General features: G+C 41.2%; 2 protein-coding genes across 17 annotated transcripts in view; one reads left to right on the top strand and one right to left on the bottom strand.

Moving 5' to 3' along the window:
• Positions 1 to 22,212, top strand: part of LOC310837304 (uncharacterized protein) — a gene marked incomplete at its 5' end in the record, with an annotated part of 135,709 nt that overhangs the window by 59,018 nt on the left and 54,479 nt on the right. The gene's annotated exons all lie outside the window — the stretch shown is intronic.
• Positions 5,029 to 22,212, bottom strand: part of LOC310837296 (vomeronasal type-2 receptor 26-like) — a 34,898-nt gene continuing 17,714 nt past the window's right edge. Inside the window, exons 1-7 of one of the 12 annotated variants that reach the window (XM_083723630.1) lie at positions 11,585 to 11,651; positions 11,203 to 11,283; positions 10,765 to 11,004; positions 8,036 to 8,878; positions 7,601 to 7,831; positions 6,772 to 6,898; positions 5,029 to 6,165 (exon numbers count right to left, since the gene is read on the bottom strand). In XM_083723630.1, coding sequence (XP_083579756.1) covers positions 5,273 to 6,165; positions 6,772 to 6,898; positions 7,601 to 7,831; positions 8,036 to 8,878; positions 10,765 to 10,806 — 2,136 coding nt within the window. In that variant the 5' untranslated portion in view covers positions 10,807 to 11,004; positions 11,203 to 11,283; positions 11,585 to 11,651 and the 3' untranslated portion in view covers positions 5,029 to 5,272. Of the gene's footprint in view, positions 6,166 to 6,771; positions 6,899 to 7,600; positions 7,832 to 8,035; positions 8,879 to 10,764; positions 11,057 to 11,202; positions 11,304 to 11,584; positions 11,652 to 12,846; positions 12,983 to 14,385; positions 14,560 to 22,212 lie in introns of those variants that run through there. The other 11 variants (XM_083723626.1, XM_083723631.1, XM_083723629.1 and 8 more) reach the window with 11 other exon arrangements.

Raw genomic sequence — 22,212 nt, 5'->3', positions numbered from 1 at the left:
ACATGATGGAAAATGGAAATTATGAGATTATGATGAGATGAAAGACCACTTTCAGAGTTGGTTGCATTTTTTACAACTATATGAAACCCATAAAGAAGACAGTAAGAAAGGATTTAGTTATACTAGATCTAGGTTTCAAACAGAAGTGATTGAAGGGAAAGTGAAACCACTGAAGGCCGCATACAGCATACTATTAGAATGGGAGACGAAAGATGAAGAGGTAAAATCAGTTATGATTAAATGGGCACAAGATGTAGGTCACAACATTATGATGGAAGATTGGGTTAAATAATGGGAAGCTGACTTAAAATTTACAGATTGTTTCCTATTGAAGGATAATTACTTGAAGATGATGTACAGGTGGTACACAACACCAGAGCAGTTAGGGAAAATGTACAAAACTAGTTCAAATATATGTTCGAAGTGTAAAGAAAAGGAGGGAACATTTTATCATATGTGGTGGGATTGTAAGGTAATTAAAATTTTTGGGTAAATGATATACAATGAATTGAAGAAAGACCTGCCCCAAAAGTTGAAAAACATTTTCATGTATGTGACAACGGCCGCGAGAGTTCTGGTAGCACAAAGATGGAAGACTGAAGAAACCCCAACTAAAGAATCATGGCAAGAAAAATTGATGGACTATGCAGAACTGGCAAAATTGACTCATAAGCTATGGGACAAGGATAACTGTGACTTTAAGGATGAATGGGAACCTTTCACAAAGTATCTGAAGACACAACAAAGTGAACTGGACTCCTTTGCTGGCTTTGAATAAGCATTCACAATTTTTTTTACTGATAATAATCAGCTAAACAGTTTGAGGATCTATACAACTTTGTAACATGCAGAAAACAGCATTATTGGAGAAACCAAAGACTGGAACTGAGGGAAGTCGGGGGGTGGGGTAGGGGGTTGTGGGTTCTGTGGGGGGGAGGGAGGAAAAATGGGGGGGGGAATAAGGTTATGTTTTTGGAAAATATGTCTTGTTATAACTTTGAATAAAAAAAAAATAAACAAAAATAAAATAAACTGGCACATGCAAAGCTGCAAAGATGTTTCCAGATTCTGCCCAGTTCATTTATTTCCGAAGGGGAGAGAACCTCTTCATGCAAAAAGCTCCAGGTTCTGTTGCCTTTGTCCAGCATCGTTTGTGATGTCAAACTATTCAGATTCCCTTCTGTTAGCATAGATTCCAGGACATAGCTACACGAGGTCATAATCACATACACCCAACATTCTGCCCAAAATGTCAGCCACGTCCCACTTTCTTTAGGTCTGACTCTGACTACTTCTCCTGAGACTACTCATCTCTTTCTATCTAAAATCAAGGTCCACGTCCTGCCCAAAACCAAAACTTTTAGCCATGTCCTTCCATGCATTAAGTTTTCTCCCAGCCTTGCACTTTTATTCCTCATCAGGATCCATTTGCTGAAAATATTTATCTTATGCAAACTCTTTGTAAATGAGCATCAACTTTGCAGATTCCCAGAAGACCTTATACCTATGTCCTTGATGGTGAGCAAGGAGAGACTTTGTGCTGGTCATCAGGCAATGGTGTTTCCACTGCCTTGCCTAACCCTCCAGCCCTACGAGCCTTCATGAGGGAGCTGTTTCCAGAGGAAGAACTGTGAGGGGGGAGAGATTTGTCGGTCATCCTGCAGTGCTTGGTTTCACATGTGCTGCCACACCTCCAGCCAAAGGAACCTTCAGAATGGAGTTGCTGACATAGGCAGTATGTGTCTGTGTCTTTTAATGGACTGAATAGAGTGAAAGATTTGGGGGGGAGGGGAATTAAAGAGTCCTTTGTGTTTTTTGAGTTGCTATTATGTTACTGTTGTTAATATTGTTTCATAAATTATAAATGCTGTAGTACTTTGTGAATGCTATAATATAATATTTTTAGGTGTTTTGTTAACAGTGTTTTATAAATTGTAATTGATTTACTGATTATTAGTAATGGTTTCACCAACGAGCTGTAATTGTTATACCAATGAATTGTTCATTATTCTCTATAAGTCTATATTTGTGATGTTCTATTACACTACTGTTTATTGTTGTTGTTGTTGAATTATGTTGCACACACAAACAATTAGAACAAAACTTACAGTCGTCAAACTGATTAAGTAAATAAAAAAAGAATAAAAAATTGATAATAATAATAATAATAATAATAATAATAATAATAATAATAATTTTATTTATATCCCACCCTCCCCAGCCAAAGCCGGGCTCAGGGCGGCTAATAACAATAAAACAGTACAACAGTACAACAGTACAACACAACACAACACAACACAACACTCTAAAATCATTCATTATAAAATTAATTCAAATCAAACCAATGGCAACCATTGGGCCAGAGCTCTGTGAAGATTGCCAAAGGAGGGGGTCAGGCTGTGCCCTGGCCAAAGGCCTGGCGGAACAGCTCTGTCTTGCAGGCCCTGTGGAAAGATGTCAAGTCCCGCAGGGCCCTAGTGTCTTGTGACAGAGCGTTCCACCAGATTGGAGCCACAGCCGAAAAAGCCCTGGCTCTGGTTGAGGCCAGCCTAACCTCTCTGTGGCCTGGGACCTTCAGGATGTTTTTATTTGAAGACTGTAAGTTTCTCTGTGGGACATACCAGGAGAGGCGGTCCCATAGGTACGAGGGTCCTAGGCCGTATAGGGCTTTAAAGGTTAAAACCAGCACCTTAAACCTGATCCTGTGCTCCACCGGAAGCCAGTGCAGCTGGTATAGCACCGGGTGAATGTGATCTTGCAGCGAAGACCCCGTAAGGAATCTCACCATGGCATTCTGCACCCGCTGGAGTTTCTGGGTCAGTCTCAAGGGCAGCCCCACGTAGACCGAGTTACAATAATCCAGTCTGAAGGTGACCGTCGCGTGGATCACAGTATACTGAAAAGGATATAGAGCTCTGGCCAAAAGTTTCAATATAAGGAATAATTCCTACTTGAGAGTTGAAAAGAAAAACGTGTATATTCTGCTAAGAATAACAGTTTTAAACTGATAATAAATTTAAACACAACGTGTAAGTGCAACCGTTTTAAGATAATAGTAAATTTAAATACAATGTTTAAGTGCAGAAATAATGTAGTTTCAAATATGCAGTGATATAGTATAAAGGTACATAAAATACCAGTACACAACAATTGTTTTATACAAGTCTCAATGGCAGTCAAAAAGAGTCCATATTATATAAAATCAGAATAAAGAATAAAGAATCAAATAGGGCCAAAAAGAAGTATCCGGAGTGTGAATCAGATGTATGACTCAGTAGTGGTGACCAGGACAGGGCCCTGTTTTGGAGTAAACGCCTTCTTCAGCTGGTAATATCAAATAATATGTCAAAATAGATCAAGGTTCTTCTATACCATAGATCATCAATATAATAAAGTATATACATTCTAAAGTGTATTAACACATATCATGATATTTGGTTCCATACCTCGGTTTTTGGAGGACTATAAATCTGTTGGAAGTCTATATCATTCAATTCTTTTATGTTTCTTTTTCAACATGCGTCTAGAAATGAGAGTTTACAAGAGTTATTATTTCCAGTCAAATTGTTTGTGAAAAATGGACACTTAAACGTTGTATTTAAATTTACTATTATCTTAAAACGGTCGCACTTACACGTTGTGTTTGAATTTATTATCAGTTTAAAACTGTTATTCTTAGCAGAATATACACGTTTTTCTTTTCAACTCTCGAGTAGGAATTATTCCTTATATTGAAACTTTTGGCCAGAGCGTGGATCACAGTGGCTAGGTCAGGGCGAGAGAGGTAAGGAGCCAACTGCTTAACTTGGCGGAGATGAAAAAATGCCGCCTTTGTTATAGCTGCAATCTGTGCCTCCATGGAAAGGGAGGTGTCGAAGATTACACCCAAACTCTTAATGTACGGTGCTGGCACTAATTGCACCCCCGCAAGAGATGGGAGTTGCCCCCTCAATCCCATATCGTCCTGTCCCAGCCAGAGGACCTCTGTCTTTGAAGGATTTAGCTTCAACCGGCTCCCACGTAACCATCCAGCCACAGCTTCCAAACTGATCAGTGTGTCTGGGGCCGAGTCAGGATGGCCATCCATCAACAGATAGAGTTGGGTGTCATTGGTATACTGATGGCAACCCAGCCCAAAACTCTGGACAAGCTGGACGAGGGGGCGTATAAAGATGTTAAAAAGCATCTGGGAGACTATCGCACCCTGAGGCACTCCACACACCAAGGAGTGGAACGATGACAATTCCCCCCCAAGCGCCACCCTCTGTCCCCGACCAGCAAAAGTAATATCATAATATAGAAGAAGAAAAAAGAAAGGAGAAGTATGGAAGAGAGGAAAAAGAGAAAAAAAATGGAAGAAAAGGGGTCTGTTTGTGTGTGTGTGTGTGTGTGTGTGTATAAAACTAGGATAACAGTAAATCATTCATTGTTAGACTAATATTTTACAAACAGATTCTTAAATTAAAACACAGAGAACTACATACAAATATACCTACAAAACAACAAATAAAGACTTCCGCCAATACCGCAACAGTTCATTGTTCTTAGTAGAGATATTTTCCTGTATTTCTATTGATTCCTCATTTTGGACTTTATTGCTTTTGCAGTGTTATTCTAGGCACAACCAGATCTTAGGTACTGAACCTTGATTCATCAGGTAGTTGTTTAAATGATACCATTCTTTTTTAACTATTGTATTAGATTTGTGTCTTAATACATCAGTTAGCTTTGCGAATTCCAAGTACCCGGTCAGCTTGCATAACCATTCTTCTTTTGTGTCTATTTTTATTGTTATTCTATTGTTATTTATTGTCTATAAACTGCTCTGCGATTCAATCTAATAAAGAGTGGCATAGAAATATAATTAATCAAATCAAATGTAGCTGTCTTAATGTGACTTTATTCAAATTTAGCTAAGTTTATTTAGTACTTTAGCAATTCAGTTTGCAACTTCTTAAGCAGCTTGTGCAATTCAGCTAAGAGTAATGAGCAGTTTGACTCAAGAGAGAAGAGGCCTCCAGAGTTGCTGTTGTTGAAGAACCAGCTATCAGAACCTCTTGGAGGTCTTCTGAATATTATTATCCAGAGATCCACCAGTAGATGTTTACCTGCTTTCCATCACATGTGAGGCTAAGGGAACCATGATAAGCGCACAATTGGATCCTTGCCTCGCCATATACATGACTAGCTGCACATTGCAGTCAATATTCTGGTGTGGATTCTAACTCTACAGTTCCATGATATCCCTAGAGCTAACAATCAAATATCATATTTAGCTGTTTCTGGTCTTTCTCATGTTCAGATCAGGCCTCAGTATAATAATGTAGCACTTGGGAAGGAAGATGCATCCTAGAAGCCCAGCACTGGAAGCCAAGATGGAGAAAACCTGCACTGCTACCATGAATTTCCCCTTGGTGCTCAGGTAGGTGGGAACAAAGGACACCCAAACACTGCAGAAGACCAGCATGCTGAAGGTGATCAGCTTAGCTTCATTGAATGAGTCAGGCAGCTTCCTGGCTAGGAAAGCCACCGTGAAGCAGATGGCAGCCAGGAAGCCCATGTAGCCAAGGGCACCATAGAACATGGCCACAGACCCTTCATTGCATTGCAGGATGATCTCCCCAGGTTGGGAGTGCTTGTCAGAGTCAGGGAAAGGAGGAGATGTCCCCAGCCAGATCGTGCAGATGAGAACTTGAACACTGGAACAGGAAATGACAATGGAGTTGGCCAAACTCTTCCCTAGCCATCTCCTCACCCTGCTCCCTGGCTTAGTGGCCAGGAAGGCCAGCACCACAGTGATGGTTTTTGCCAAGACGGAAGAGACAGCAACTGAGAAGATGGTGCTGAAGGCTGTTTGACGCAAAAGGCAGGTCCCTTTTCTTGGCTGGCCAATGAAGAGGAAGGAGGACAAAAACGAGAGAAGGAGGGAGGTGAGGAGGGTGTAGGAGAGATCCCTATTGTTGGCTTTGACTATGGGAGTGGCTTTGTGTTTAATAAAGATTTCCAACACAAAAACTGTGGTTAAGGATATGAGGGTGGCAAAGGAAGCTAGGATGATCCCCAAAGGTTCTTCATAGGACAGGAAGGTGATTGTTTTGGGTACACATTGATTTTTGTCTTTGTTTGGATGCTGATCATTTGAACATTTGGTGCATTTGTCAGTATCTGCAGAGAGAAAAAGAGACTTCAGTATCCTAACATCAGTTATAAACCAAGCTAGGCATATGGGGAAGGTAGGCATATGGGGGAGATAAAAAAAGAACACAGTTTTGTTGGGAAAGAGAGAAGCAAAAGTTCACTGGCAAAAACATCTTGATCCATGGTCTCATCCACCAAAATAGATCATGTGGAGCATGGCTAGAAAAGCTTGGCCTGTGAGATACTTCAGAAGTGCTTCTATTAAGTGTAAACTGGTGCTGGGAACCTCTGGACACTGGATTAAACTTAGCTCAGCAGGTCACCCTATTTGGTGATGCCACTTTTTGAGTTGTGTGATGGGTAGGGCCTCAAAGGCATGATTGTGAGCTTAAGGAATGTAGACTTTCACTGACCATCAGCTGATGACTTGTGCATGTGTGCATTGGTCAAAGAGGTGGAGATGCTTTCCCCCCGTTAAAACTGCTTATCCCTCCTAGTGCTGCTCTTTGAACCTCCAAAAACCCGAGAGGCATTCCACTCATGGGATGCCATTACAAACATCATGCTTAGGCTGGCTCAAACCTTTGCCCCGTCCTCCCAGGTAAGACGGTTTTTTCTGAGGTCTTGGCCTACCTTCCTGAGTGGAGATGGTCCCTTCTGAGCAGGGAGTGCAATCATAGCAGCACTGGGGCTTCCCTTCCTGAATCTTCTTGACATATCCAGGGTGACAGCTCTGTGAGCATCTTGAACGAGGCATGGTCTAGGCACAAATTGAGGAAGGAGAATCAATGAGAAACGATTAGGAGCATTTGTGCTTTTGGAAACAGATCACAGTGTTTTGGCGGGATTGCGGAAAACATAGATTTGCTTCCAATGGCCATAAGTGACCCCAGGCCCTATTTTGGCAGGTGATTAATAATTGCCAGCTCTGATTAATATTTGTTGGTGGGTGCAGGGTTGTCCCTACAGGAAATACATGCTTGCCTTTGGATATTCTGAACACATTAGGAAGACCTTATATTTGGGAAACTATTTTACTGTGCTTTGGAAAGCCTCCTATTCACTGTGAAATCTTATACATGCTTACTCAAGAGGCTGTTCCATTCATTTCAATGACTTCGCTCAAGGGAAGTACGGTGATACCTTGGTTTAAGAACAGTCCTGTTTATGAATTATTTGGTATATGAACTCCACAAAACCGGTTTCATAGCTTTACCTCGGTTTAAGGATGAATTTGAACAGTGGAATAGCACCAGCGGCGGAAGGCCTCATTAGGGAAAGCATGCCTTGGTTTAAGAACAGTTTTGGTTTAAGAACGGACTACCAGAATGGATTAAGTTCATAAACCGATGTACCACTGTATCAGTAAAATCACAGTCAAAGTCTCATATGTGCTATTCAACAAGCTATTAGAGCCTAGCAGATGTCACAAGTCATAAAATGACATATCATTTCTCCATACCTTGTTAAAGGCCAGGGGCCAGACAATTGCTTCTTGGTTTATGGTCAACTTTACCTCTGAGGATGCCTGTTTCTCTACTTCCCCAATCTTCACTCTACCATGAGAGGTATTAGGAAACAGCACCCAATTCACAATATCGAAGTCAATGGCCAATGCCCCATTCTCATCCAAGTACTGTCCGTCAGGTGAAGTATTAGAATAGAGATGCACTTCTTTCAAGAATGGATGAAGCTACAACGACAGAGGAAACTCCAGCACTCAGAGAACATGAAAGCATTTGGGATAATTCACTTTCCCTGTCAGTCATTCAATATAGACAATGCTACTTGTGAGACCAATTGTCTGACTCATTTTAAGGCAGCTTCCTATGTTCCTAATACGGTGATTCCAGAGCTGGGACAATGAACAGTAGTTTGCAAAAGGGAAAGGACATACCTGCCATGGCTGAATCTTTTGAAGTCCCAATAGGTCTCCTCCTCCCATCAGTGACATCCGCTTTGATCTGGATGAATATGCTGCATGCAAGGCCTGAGCAATGGCTAGGATACTGAAGTAATGAACATAGCTATCTTGGGAATGAACCTGTTCAATAAATTCCTGCTGGATCATCACATTCTCCGTCTCCCTGCATCTTGTCCAACCTCTCACAGACAAGGCATGTTTGGAATATGAACATTCAAACTCTTCTTGCCAAAGATCCAAAACAGAAGGGAATATTGGTTCGGAGTCGTCCCTTTTCATCTTTTTTTGGGTCTTCATTACAAAGGACAAAGAACCATGGGCATACCGGAAGGATTCCGTCTCATAGAACAAGACTGTGTTCTCAAGAGCGGTGATTATCCAGACTTTCCCCCCAGTTTCCATCCTTTCAAGCAAGGTTTGTACCTCCATGATTGTGAAAAGTCCATATTGAGAGTCTGTACAGTAAACAAACACATGGACTTGTCTCCACATGGCAGGGGCTTCATGGGGTAACCACAGCCAGGTTTGTAGTAGTACTCTTTTTGTGAAGGCAACACAAATTTCCCTTTTGATCATTAGGGATGTCAAGATACTCAGGAACCTTTCTCCATTGTCATTGTCTGGAGCAAAGAGTCCAACCCACGTCCACCTGAAATGCAGGAGGAGTTGGATAATTCCCAGGTACTGAGTTTCTTCCTTTGAGACCATCTGGTAGATAGAAGGGGACTGGACTTTATCATGAAGAACAAAGCCATAACTGAGCTGTTGAAGAAAAGAAACTGGTGTTTTGTTTCTCAGGACAAAGATTGGATACCTCTGTGTGAATTAAATTAAATCAAATCAAATATGATGAAACATTTAATTAGCATAAGCTTCAATGTTTTTTGAAGTTTCATATATATGCAATTTATTTATCACCTAATGGCAATTGTCTCTCAGCAGTTTAGAGAAATACAATAGAACAAAATTATGAATGCAAAAGTCTAAAATCAAACTTCCATTAAAATGTATCCTGCAAAACAATAAAGCTTTCGGTAGGTTTGGGAGGTCAGTCCACCACGACACCCAGAGTGGTTTCTACATCATGCACAACTCCTCTAGATTGAAATCTTATGAAAAATTAGAGTTTTGTGTTATCAGCATGGACAGGAGCTTTAGCACTGTTTTCCAATGGTCCCTTTTGAATATGATCACTGCATCTCCAGTACCTTTTTCTGAACTTTTTCCAATTCTATAATACATTGTTTTGGTCATTTGATTGCCCTTTTTACCCATTGCTGTCTTTTTATTTGTATATATTGCTAGTTTTATGTTGCCATTGCAGTTGGCTAATGCGAATAAAGTTTAACCTGTACACTGTTTGAGGTGTGTCAAAAACCAATGTACACAGTCTTCCAAAGGCAGTGGCCCCATAGGTCTGTATAACTATATTATGAGATTGACAGTTTTATTTTTAATTCCTTTCCTGATGGTCTACTTAGCATGGAATTTGCTTTTAACATGACTGCTGTGCATTGAGGCAACAGCTTCACTGATCTATCTACCAAGACCCCATGGTCTCATTTCTGTTCAGTCAATGCCAGTTCAGAACCCAGAAGCAAACATGTGAAATTAAGGCTGAATTCACACTTGTTTATATTGAATTGCATGTGCCTTTTTATTTGGAGAAGTTCTTTGGAGCTCTTCACAATCTGCTTTTGGTTTAACAATCTAGAACAATTCAGTATGATCAGAAAACTTGGCCATCTCACTCTTCACTCCTAATTCATATCAGTCTTGAGGTACTCCACATTCAACATCCCTCTGTTTGGAGAAATTCCATTCACTTAGTTGCTGGGTGGCAGTTGTGGCGCCATGGGACTCATTACTGGTGTCATGCCATTTCAGTTTCCATTAGCCAGAGGTTGTTTGCTGGAGACAGATTCACACATCCATTCTCTTCAGTAGCTTCAAACAAAGGGCACACACCCAAACATGGATATCTCCCAGATTAACATAGGCATGGACCTCTAATACTATCTTTTTCATGTGATTGAACCAGTAGACATACACATACAGTTCCATGATACAACCCCATTAATGATTAACCTAGCAAGCTCTTCTTCAGCTTCAGTGGAAATTTCCAACCATGCCTCGTGGTATACAATACAGGCACACTATAAGTTTAGTTCCCATTTCAATGTACAGTGGTACCTAGGTTTACGAACTTAACGTTCTGAAAATCTGTTCTTAAACCGAATCCATTATTAAACCAAGACGTGCTTTCCCTATTGAGGCCTCCCACTGCAGGTGCTGTTTCACCATTCGGCTTCTGTTCGTAAACCAAGGTAAAGTTTGCAAACCGGAACACTGCTTCCAGTTTTGTGGAGTTCGTAAACTAAATAGTTCGCAAACAGGACTGTTCATAAACCAAGGTACCACTGTACATTAAACAATTTTATTTAACAGTTCCTGGAGCTGTAAGAAGAGGTAGCAGCCTCATGGAACAGTGGAGGAAACCTTTCCCGTGTCAAGCTCAATAACAGCACTTGAAAGCGCCAATTTCCAGCAGGGCAAAATTTATGTAGCAGTGTGCTACAGAGGCTGCAACTGGTTGGGCGGCAGGGAGCAATAAAATAAATTGCACTAAGCTAAGCATACCTTGCTTTTCTTATGAAATGGCAAATGTTGCTGGGTATGTTTGACTTGAGCCCAGTTCTTACCTGTGGTATCTTGTAGATGCCCGACATGCTTGCAATGTGCATGGAGATGTCGGTTTCACCCCCTTCAATAATAGCTAGAAGGTTTCCCCGTCTTCCGCAGCTGTAGTTTGGAATGTTGATTTTCCCACCAGCAAGCAGGTCTGTCAAGGCATCAGTAGTTATTCTTCCATCAAAATAGGTATCATAGATGCTGTAGCCCAGGGTGATGTTGGGTAAGAGCCTGGGGTTATGATTGATCTCCTGAACAGTAAGTGAGAAGGAAAGAACGTGGCAGTTCCTCACATCCATCCAGCTGCAAAAAGGTGTATCACATAGTCACCCACCATTCTGTGAAAATGAGTTGCGTACTTGTTTGTATAAATCAAGGCAAACGTGAAAGGAGGCCAGTAAGTAGGACAACGTGGGGCTGAGGTGTACCAGTAATAGTATCTGCAATACCCTTGCAAAGGAGGAGGATGGAGGCCCATGTTCTGGTAAGGTCCTTGGCCCTCTGACCAGTTCTGTGGCTATTAGCTGCCCCTGTATCAAAATATCACTCTTGTTGTTGTTTAGTCGTTTAGTCGTGTCCGACTCTTCGTGACCCCATGGACCAGAGAACGCCAGGCACCTCTGTCCTCCACTGCCTCCAGCAGTTTGGTCAAACTCATACTGGTAACCTCGAAAACACTATCCAACCATCTCGTCCTCTGCCATCCCCTTCTCCTTGTGCCCTCCATCTTTCCCAACTTTATATATCTCACAGAAACTGGTCCCCCAATCATGGTTTGCATGTTTGTAGTGCAATTTGGGAAGAGCAACCACTCACACCAGCCAAATCAACGGATGTTGAGCTCTGCTGAGCACCTCAGAAAATGTCCCCAGAGCCAATCTTAGCGCACAGGACACATTTCAGCTGCCTAAGGATAGCAGGCATCTGCAGTTTGAAGTTGCATAGGTTATGTTGTGCCTGGGGAAAAGAATTGTTCAGTTTCTACTGAAGACGGTTTGCTCCAATTATCATTGCACAAATCTATAAAGGAGCAGCTGTCTTCATTCTTCTGGCAAGGGTAGTGAGTCAAACCTGGGAAATTAATTCTGTGGATAAACATCTAGAAGATTATTGTATATTGAGAGTAGGAAGATTCCCATTATTCATGCCAAGGGCTGTGGTCGGAGCATTCGACTTTCCATAACGTTTTATGAGAGACAATGAGACAACTACAGTGGTACCTCGGGTTACATACGCTTCAGGCTACATACGCTTCAGGTTACAGACTCCATTAACCCAGAAATATTGCTTCAAGTTAAGAACTTTGCTTCAGGATGAGAACAGAAATTGTGCTCCGGTGGCGCAGCAGCAGCGGGAGGCCCCATTAGCTAAAGTGGTGCTTCAGGTTAAGAACAGTTTCAGGTTAAGTACGGACCTCCGGAACGAATTAAGTACTTAACCCGAGGTACCACTGTTCAGAAAAGCTGCGACTCAAACACACTTCACAGCTTTTTTAGCTTATAGAAAACAAGTTTACTTTAGAGAGCAAGACTTTTTTTATACTTAAATTATAGTGTAAATCACATTGATACACTGCTTTTCACCAAGTAAAGTGACGTACAGAAAACTTTAATAAACAAATGGAACAAGTAACAGGTCTCCATCCCAAGGCATTATTGTTTACACCTCCAGGAAAAATAGACAGACAGATGCCAGCAATTCGCCTACTCAGGTTTTCCAGTTGTATTTTATTCCAGTGAATGAGATGCTCCCTTAACCTTCAAACAACAAATATAGTGATTTATCAGTACAGCAAGAGAAGTGGAGAGTAGTTTAGGAAGAAGGAATACAGTGGTACCTTGGGTTACATACGCTTCAGATTACATACGCTTCAGGATACAGACTCTGCTACCCCAGAAATATTGCTTCAGGTTAAGAACTTTGCTTCAGGATGAGAACAGAAATCGTGCTCTGGTGGCGCAGTGGCAGCGGGAGGCCCCATTAGCTAAAGTGGTGCTTCAGGTTAAGAACAGTTTCAGGTTAAGTACGGACCGCTGGAACGAATTAAGTACTTAACCCGAGGTACCACTGTATGGCAATACACCATTACTTACTTCTCAAAATCGCTTACTGGGGTGCTGGAAAAGCTAAAGGGAAGTTGATTTCCAACTAATCTTGAAGATATAATTCCACTAATAAGGTGATCTCCTTGCCGGTGATAATTAACAGTCAGATTTCTATCTCTGATCAGATTCAGTGGACATTTTGCCCTCTGCTGCATCCCATGCGTTGCTAGAGGCAACAAAACAAGCAGCGGTATAATCATCATCATCATTTTGGGTCTGCCTGCTACTCTTTCCTTGTGACTTTTCCCCCCAAACACAAGCCGCTAATTAGAAGAAACCCCAAATATTTGCAAGACAGAGGCTTTAGCGACTTGACAAATACAAGGGGTGTTCAGCTCTGCCCAAATTAGGATTGAAGGGAAGGGCCATAGCTCAGTGATGGAGCATCTTTTTCGCACCCAGAAGGTGTCAGGTTCAGTCTCTGCTGCCTGATAACAGGTAGGGCTGAGGATGTCCTCTACCTGGAGAGATGCTGCCAGTCACTAGATGGTCCTGAGCTACAGGGCAGCTTCCTATATTCTGATTAGGTTTTATACTTTCTCCTTCAAATGCTCTATATCTTGGCCCCAAGGTATTTTATACATCAGACTTTTCAAGCATAGTTGAATAAACAACCTCCTGCTGCCCTTAATTGTGATGTTGACATTATTGTTCCCCAAGGCAATATGTGAAGGGGTGTGGAACTATCTCTTGGACTCTGCAGAGAATAAGAATAAATCACTGTGGTTCTGATAAATGTAAGGGGAATAAATATCTCCTCTGAAACCTTTATGAGAGCAGCTGCATAGAAGATGATGATGATGAAGAAGAAGAAGAAAGTTTAGAAGGAGGAGGAGGAGGAGGAGGAGGAGGAGAAGGAGAAGGAGAAGGAGAAAGTTTACTCAATACATGGTTCAAGGATTGGCTGATCTTTACTGATGCTAGATCAGGGCAAATTTATATAACATTTTAGTGTAAACAAACCCTCCCAGTGGTTTATAAAAAGCAACAAAAATAATAAATTTTCAATAAAAGACCATGTTGAAAAGTTATTTTAAATATTCAAAATATTGTAAAATAAACAATGACGCTAAAGATAGATAAAAACACATGCCTGCCAACGTCCACATATCTGAACCCTGAATAAAAATGGTTTCCCCAGGGACAAAAAAAGAGACTCCAGTAAAGATTTCAATAGGCAGGGAGCGGCAAAATGTATGGGCTGTCAAATTAAATTATTATCAGTACAGAAGGAGTATTATGTGGCAACAGTAACAGTTCCAGTTCTGCAAACAGAATCAGCTGAGTGGACATATACAGAGTGAGGCAATTCTACAAGTCAACTGGTGCCGAGATCTCAGGATTTGTTTATTTTTTTTGAAACACTTTGCATTTGGTCCAATAAGAAACCAGCAACCACTAAAGGGTGGATCTACACTGATCTAAAAAGCTAAGAAAAACAAGTTATATAGCTCTCAATTCAATTTTGCATTTACTGCTGTACAGAGCCCCCCGGTGTCATATTTTTATAACACATTTATAATTCACCAGTCTAAATTAGCCGTAGATCCGAGGATAGAATTATTATAAGCTGACAAGGTCTTACTCCTGACAGTCACTTCTGAACCGACTGTGCTTTCTGAATCAGACACAAAGGAAGACCTACATAGAGTTCATTGCAGTAATCCAGTCTTGAACTCAAGGCTGTGTGCTGCCTGATGTGATGTGCTCGATATGTTAGACTAAAGACCATGTGAGACAGTCCAAGGGTTGCCATGGAGGTCCCAATGTGGCTCCATGGCAACCTCTACATGATTATGGTCCTCCAACATTATGCCAGAGACCACCTTAGCCAAGAGAGAATGGCAATAGTCATTTATAGTGCATTTTACTAGTCTGCTTCTGACCCTCGTACGCGGTCAACTCTGGCCTGGCTCCCCAGTAGCTGAGGGAGCAGCTCTTGGCTTGGAGACCACCACCCCTTCCTCCAAGTTTGTGTCCCATACTTTGGGGAGCATGTCACTTCCAAGTCTCAAAGACAAATCTTTAGTTGAATTCCACTGGAATTAGGGCTTTCTTGATAGATCAAAAGGCAAACATTAAGCAAACATTTGAATCCACCTTTTCTAGTTCAAAGCAGCCTCTATGGCCAAGGGTCAGGAGGGTCAGGAAGGTAGCATTGGGTAACATCTTGCAGGAGTCAGGTTGCGGAAGCTTGTATAGTATGTTTTGCAGATCCCTGAAGCAGTTGTATGACTGCAGATGTGTTCACTTTACAGATTAAATAGCTTTATAGCACGCGTTGATTCCCCCTCTTTTTTCCTTGGTTTGTCTATTAACTGTTCAAATTATTGATTGCTGAAAATTTAGGAGGCGTAGGTGGCACAGTCCCAAAGACACCAGTAAGCAACCATTTGAACCCCCAACAGGAATAATCCAATTTATGAGATTTCTATACCAATAATCAACTGTTCTCTGTTAACCAACTAAAATTAATTTTGTCAAACCTTAACACATACTGGATTTATTTTAATTAAATTCATCGTTTTATTATAAAAGAACATGCGAAAACACAAGCTCTGATACGCTTAACACAATCTGAATATTGATTAAGCATAAAGGGTACAGAGGGGAAAGGATTCTAGTTCTCAGTTGTACTGTAGATTATGGAAACTTTCATATCTATAAAACCCCTTTAAAAGATAAGGAACTAGATGTTGGTACACAAATTCTTCCCAAGGATTGGAATAAACCTGGGAAATCATGACCCATACCCTCTGACATCTATTCAATTCAGATAGGGACGTCTTAAGAAAAAGTGGGATATTCCGGGATTTTCTGGCTTCTGCAAATTCTGGACAGTCATTGGAAATTAGGGACACGTGGAGGATGTGATGGATATATGTGTATACACACACACACACACACACACACACACACGTGTGTGTGTGTGTATGTATGTGTGTATATATATATATATATATATATTTGCTTTCTTTCGTAGATTTTCACGGGTACAGGAATGCAGGTTTTGGTGTCCTCAGGCTGGAGCCGAAAGCACTAGCCTGAAGATGACGAGTGAGACCTCGTCGAAACGTCGCCTAGACACCCCAACTTTTACACGGGAAGACACCCGAGGACACCAAAACCTGCATATTTGCTTTCGTATATATATATGCTTTCGTAGATTTTCCTGAAGATGACGAGTGAGACCTCGTCGAAACGTCGCCTAGACACCCCAACTTTTACACGGGAAGACACCCGAGGACACCAAAACCTGCATATATATATATATATATATATATTGTAGCACCCTGCTTGTGGTTAACGCTTAGCTGGAATGAAATATTCAACGCAGCAATAGAGAAATTAAAATAATAATTTATTTGTCAGACAAATAAATGAGAGGCTCAGTGGTATATGGTTACCAAGCTCTGGCCTGGCCTCTTGCCATCCTGGCCAGCACTTATATTCCCTTAATCCAGCCCCCTTTGCTCCTCCTGTGGCTGCCTCTGTCCAATCAGCCTGGTTGAAATTCCTATTGGCTGTTTGGTAGAACCAATCACAAAAGATACACCCACAAAAGATACACCCACTTCCTTGCCCTTATAAGGGAGACAAAGAGCTATATATGTGACAAATAAGTAATAATATATCTTACATGGAATCTTAATTACCAGCTCACCTCTTGCCCTCCTTGCCCTATTGCCTTCTAAAACAAATGTTTAATCTTACATTTTTATGTTCAACAGATGTCAAGGATCTTGAGTTTCACATCAATATTGAAAGATTTCCTTCATTTGAAAGTTTCTAAACAAATGCCTGACAACCATATATATCAAGAGTGCTTGGATGGCGTCTTCTGTCTAGCAGGGGGGCTAGGCTGGTGGCTGACTTAATTTCAGGATAAATACAACTCTTACAACCATATGAAATAAGAATCTAGCATTCCTTAAATCCTTTGCATAATTACATTTAAGCCAATATATTTAAGCTAATATATTTCATTCACTTATCATAGGTAGCCTTTTAAAAGAATAAAGCCTTTGTAAAGTAAAAAGGAACTCAGTAAAAAACAGCTTTTAAAAAGAAGCCTCTTCAGTTTACACCTCCCCCCTTTCCCCCTCCTTTCGTGTCCGACTCTTCGTGACCCCATGGACCAGAGAACGCCAGGCACCTCTGTCCTCCACTGCCTCCAGCAGTTTGGTCAAACTCATACTGGTAACCTCGAAAACACTATCCAACCATCTCGTCCTCTGCCATCCCCTTCTCCTTGTGCCCTCCATCTTTCCCAACTTTATATATCTCACAGAAACTGGTCCCCCAATCATGGTTTGCATGTTTGTAGTGCAATTTGGGAAGAGCAACCACTCACACCAGCCAAATCAACGGATGTTGAGCTCTGCTGAGCACCTCAGAAAATGTCCCCAGAGCCAATCTTAGCGCACAGGACACATTTCAGCTGCCTAAGGATAGCAGGCATCTGCAGTTTGAAGTTGCATAGGTTATGTTGTGCCTGGGGAAAAGAATTGTTCAGTTTCTACTGAAGACGGTTTGCTCCAATTATCATTGCACAAATCTATAAAGGAGCAGCTGTCTTCATTCTTCTGGCAAGGGTAGTGAGTCAAACCTGGGAAATTAATTCTGTGGATAAACATCTAGAAGATTATTGTATATTGAGAGTAGGAAGATTCCCATTATTCATGCCAAGGGCTGTGGTCGGAGCATTCGACTTTCCATAACGTTTTATGAGAGACAATGAGACAACTACAGTGGTACCTCGGGTTACATACGCTTCAGGCTACATACGCTTCAGGTTACAGACTCCATTAACCCAGAAATATTGCTTCAAGTTAAGAACTTTGCTTCAGGATGAGAACAGAAATTGTGCTCCGGTGGCGCAGCAGCAGCGGGAGGCCCCATTAGCTAAAGTGGTGCTTCAGGTTAAGAACAGTTTCAGGTTAAGTACGGACCTCCGGAACGAATTAAGTACTTAACCCGAGGTACCACTGTTCAGAAAAGCTGCGACTCAAACACACTTCACAGCTTTTTTAGCTTATAGAAAACAAGTTTACTTTAGAGAGCAAGACTTTTTTTATACTTAAATTATAGTGTAAATCACATTGATACACTGCTTTTCACCAAGTAAAGTGACGTACAGAAAACTTTAATAAACAAATGGAACAAGTAACAGGTCTCCATCCCAAGGCATTATTGTTTACACCTCCAGGAAAAATAGACAGACAGATGCCAGCAATTCGCCTACTCAGGTTTTCCAGTTGTATTTTATTCCAGTGAATGAGATGCTCCCTTAACCTTCAAACAACAAATATAGTGATTTATCAGTACAGCAAGAGAAGTGGAGAGTAGTTTAGGAAGAAGGAATACAGTGGTACCTTGGGTTACATACGCTTCAGATTACATACGCTTCAGGATACAGACTCTGCTACCCCAGAAATATTGCTTCAGGTTAAGAACTTTGCTTCAGGATGAGAACAGAAATCGTGCTCTGGTGGCGCAGTGGCAGCGGGAGGCCCCATTAGCTAAAGTGGTGCTTCAGGTTAAGAACAGTTTCAGGTTAAGTACGGACCGCTGGAACGAATTAAGTACTTAACCCGAGGTACCACTGTATGGCAATACACCATTACTTACTTCTCAAAATCGCTTACTGGGGTGCTGGAAAAGCTAAAGGGAAGTTGATTTCCAACTAATCTTGAAGATATAATTCCACTAATAAGGTGATCTCCTTGCCGGTGATAATTAACAGTCAGATTTCTATCTCTGATCAGATTCAGTGGACATTTTGCCCTCTGCTGCATCCCATGCGTTGCTAGAGGCAACAAAACAAGCAGCGGTATAATCATCATCATCATTTTGGGTCTGCCTGCTACTCTTTCCTTGTGACTTTTCCCCCCAAACACAAGCCGCTAATTAGAAGAAACCCCAAATATTTGCAAGACAGAGGCTTTAGCGACTTGACAAATACAAGGGGTGTTCAGCTCTGCCCAAATTAGGATTGAAGGGAAGGGCCATAGCTCAGTGATGGAGCATCTTTTTCGCACCCAGAAGGTGTCAGGTTCAGTCTCTGCTGCCTGATAACAGGTAGGGCTGAGGATGTCCTCTACCTGGAGAGATGCTGCCAGTCACTAGATGGTCCTGAGCTACAGGGCAGCTTCCTATATTCTGATTAGGTTTTATACTTTCTCCTTCAAATGCTCTATATCTTGGCCCCAAGGTATTTTATACATCAGACTTTTCAAGCATAGTTGAATAAACAACCTCCTGCTGCCCTTAATTGTGATGTTGACATTATTGTTCCCCAAGGCAATATGTGAAGGGGTGTGGAACTATCTCTTGGACTCTGCAGAGAATAAGAATAAATCACTGTGGTTCTGATAAATGTAAGGGGAATAAATATCTCCTCTGAAACCTTTATGAGAGCAGCTGCATAGAAGATGATGATGATGAAGAAGAAGAAGAAAGTTTAGAAGGAGGAGGAGGAGGAGGAGGAGGAGGAGAAGGAGAAGGAGAAGGAGAAAGTTTACTCAATACATGGTTCAAGGATTGGCTGATCTTTACTGATGCTAGATCAGGGCAAATTTATATAACATTTTAGTGTAAACAAACCCTCCCAGTGGTTTATAAAAAGCAACAAAAATAATAAATTTTCAATAAAAGACCATGTTGAAAAGTTATTTTAAATATTCAAAATATTGTAAAATAAACAATGACGCTAAAGATAGATAAAAACACATGCCTGCCAACGTCCACATATCTGAACCCTGAATAAAAATGGTTTCCCCAGGGACAAAAAAAGAGACTCCAGTAAAGATTTCAATAGGCAGGGAGCGGCAAAATGTATGGGCTGTCAAATTAAATTATTATCAGTACAGAAGGAGTATTATGTGGCAACAGTAACAGTTCCAGTTCTGCAAACAGAATCAGCTGAGTGGACATATACAGAGTGAGGCAATTCTACAAGTCAACTGGTGCCGAGATCTCAGGATTTGTTTATTTTTTTTGAAACACTTTGCATTTGGTCCAATAAGAAACCAGCAACCACTAAAGGGTGGATCTACACTGATCTAAAAAGCTAAGAAAAACAAGTTATATAGCTCTCAATTCAATTTTGCATTTACTGCTGTACAGAGCCCCCCGGTGTCATATTTTTATAACACATTTATAATTCACCAGTCTAAATTAGCCGTAGATCCGAGGATAGAATTATTATAAGCTGACAAGGTCTTACTCCTGACAGTCACTTCTGAACCGACTGTGCTTTCTGAATCAGACACAAAGGAAGACCTACATAGAGTTCATTGCAGTAATCCAGTCTTGAACTCAAGGCTGTGTGCTGCCTGATGTGATGTGCTCGATATGTTAGACTAAAGACCATGTGAGACAGTCCAAGGGTTGCCATGGAGGTCCCAATGTGGCTCCATGGCAACCTCTACATGATTATGGTCCTCCAACATTATGCCAGAGACCACCTTAGCCAAGAGAGAATGGCAATAGTCATTTATAGTGCATTTTACTAGTCTGCTTCTGACCCTCGTACGCGGTCAACTCTGGCCTGGCTCCCCAGTAGCTGAGGGAGCAGCTCTTGGCTTGGAGACCACCACCCCTTCCTCCAAGTTTGTGTCCCATACTTTGGGGAGCATGTCACTTCCAAGTCTCAAAGACAAATCTTTAGTTGAATTCCACTGGAATTAGGGCTTTCTTGATAGATCAAAAGGCAAACATTAAGCAAACATTTGAATCCACCTTTTCTAGTTCAAAGCAGCCTCTATGGCCAAGGGTCAGGAGGGTCAGGAAGGTAGCATTGGGTAACATCTTGCAGGAGTCAGGTTGCGGAAGCTTGTATAGTATGTTTTGCAGATCCCTGAAGCAGTTGTATGACTGCAGATGTGTTCACTTTACAGATTAAATAGCTTTATAGCACGCGTTGATTCCCCCTCTTTTTTCCTTGGTTTGTCTATTAACTGTTCAAATTATTGATTGCTGAAAATTTAGGAGGCGTAGGTGGCACAGTCCCAAAGACACCAGTAAGCAACCATTTGAACCCCCAACAGGAATAATCCAATTTATGAGATTTCTATACCAATAATCAACTGTTCTCTGTTAACCAACTAAAATTAATTTTGTCAAACCTTAACACATACTGGATTTATTTTAATTAAATTCATCGTTTTATTATAAAAGAACATGCGAAAACACAAGCTCTGATACGCTTAACACAATCTGAATATTGATTAAGCATAAAGGGTACAGAGGGGAAAGGATTCTAGTTCTCAGTTGTACTGTAGATTATGGAAACTTTCATATCTATAAAACCCCTTTAAAAGATAAGGAACTAGATGTTGGTACACAAATTCTTCCCAAGGATTGGAATAAACCTGGGAAATCATGACCCATACCCTCTGACATCTATTCAATTCAGATAGGGACGTCTTAAGAAAAAGTGGGATATTCCGGGATTTTCTGGCTTCTGCAAATTCTGGACAGTCATTGGAAATTAGGGACACGTGGAGGATGTGATGGATATATGTGTATACACACACACACACACACACACACACACACGTGTGTGTGTGTGTATGTATGTGTGTATATATATATATATATATATATTTGCTTTCTTTCGTAGATTTTCACGGGTACAGGAATGCAGGTTTTGGTGTCCTCAGGCTGGAGCCGAAAGCACTAGCCTGAAGATGACGAGTGAGACCTCGTCGAAACGTCGCCTAGACACCCCAACTTTTACACGGGAAGACACCCGAGGACACCAAAACCTGCATATTTGCTTTCGTATATATATATGCTTTCGTAGATTTTCCTGAAGATGACGAGTGAGACCTCGTCGAAACGTCGCCTAGACACCCCAACTTTTACACGGGAAGACACCCGAGGACACCAAAACCTGCATATATATATATATATATATATATATATTGTAGCACCCTGCTTGTGGTTAACGCTTAGCTGGAATGAAATATTCAACGCAGCAATAGAGAAATTAAAATAATAATTTATTTGTCAGACAAATAAATGAGAGGCTCAGTGGTATATGGTTACCAAGCTCTGGCCTGGCCTCTTGCCATCCTGGCCAGCACTTATATTCCCTTAATCCAGCCCCCTTTGCTCCTCCTGTGGCTGCCTCTGTCCAATCAGCCTGGTTGAAATTCCTATTGGCTGTTTGGTAGAACCAATCACAAAAGATACACCCACAAAAGATACACCCACTTCCTTGCCCTTATAAGGGAGACAAAGAGCTATATATGTGACAAATAAGTAATAATATATCTTACATGGAATCTTAATTACCAGCTCACCTCTTGCCCTCCTTGCCCTATTGCCTTCTAAAACAAATGTTTA

This window comes from Podarcis gaigeae (genome assembly GCF_964106915.1).
Source record: "Podarcis gaigeae genome assembly, chromosome: 2".
In the NCBI taxonomy this organism is placed as follows: domain Eukaryota; kingdom Metazoa; phylum Chordata; class Lepidosauria; order Squamata; family Lacertidae; genus Podarcis; species Podarcis gaigeae.
Note: the sequence above shows the minus strand (reverse complement) of the source record. Positions and strands in the feature narration are given on the sequence as shown.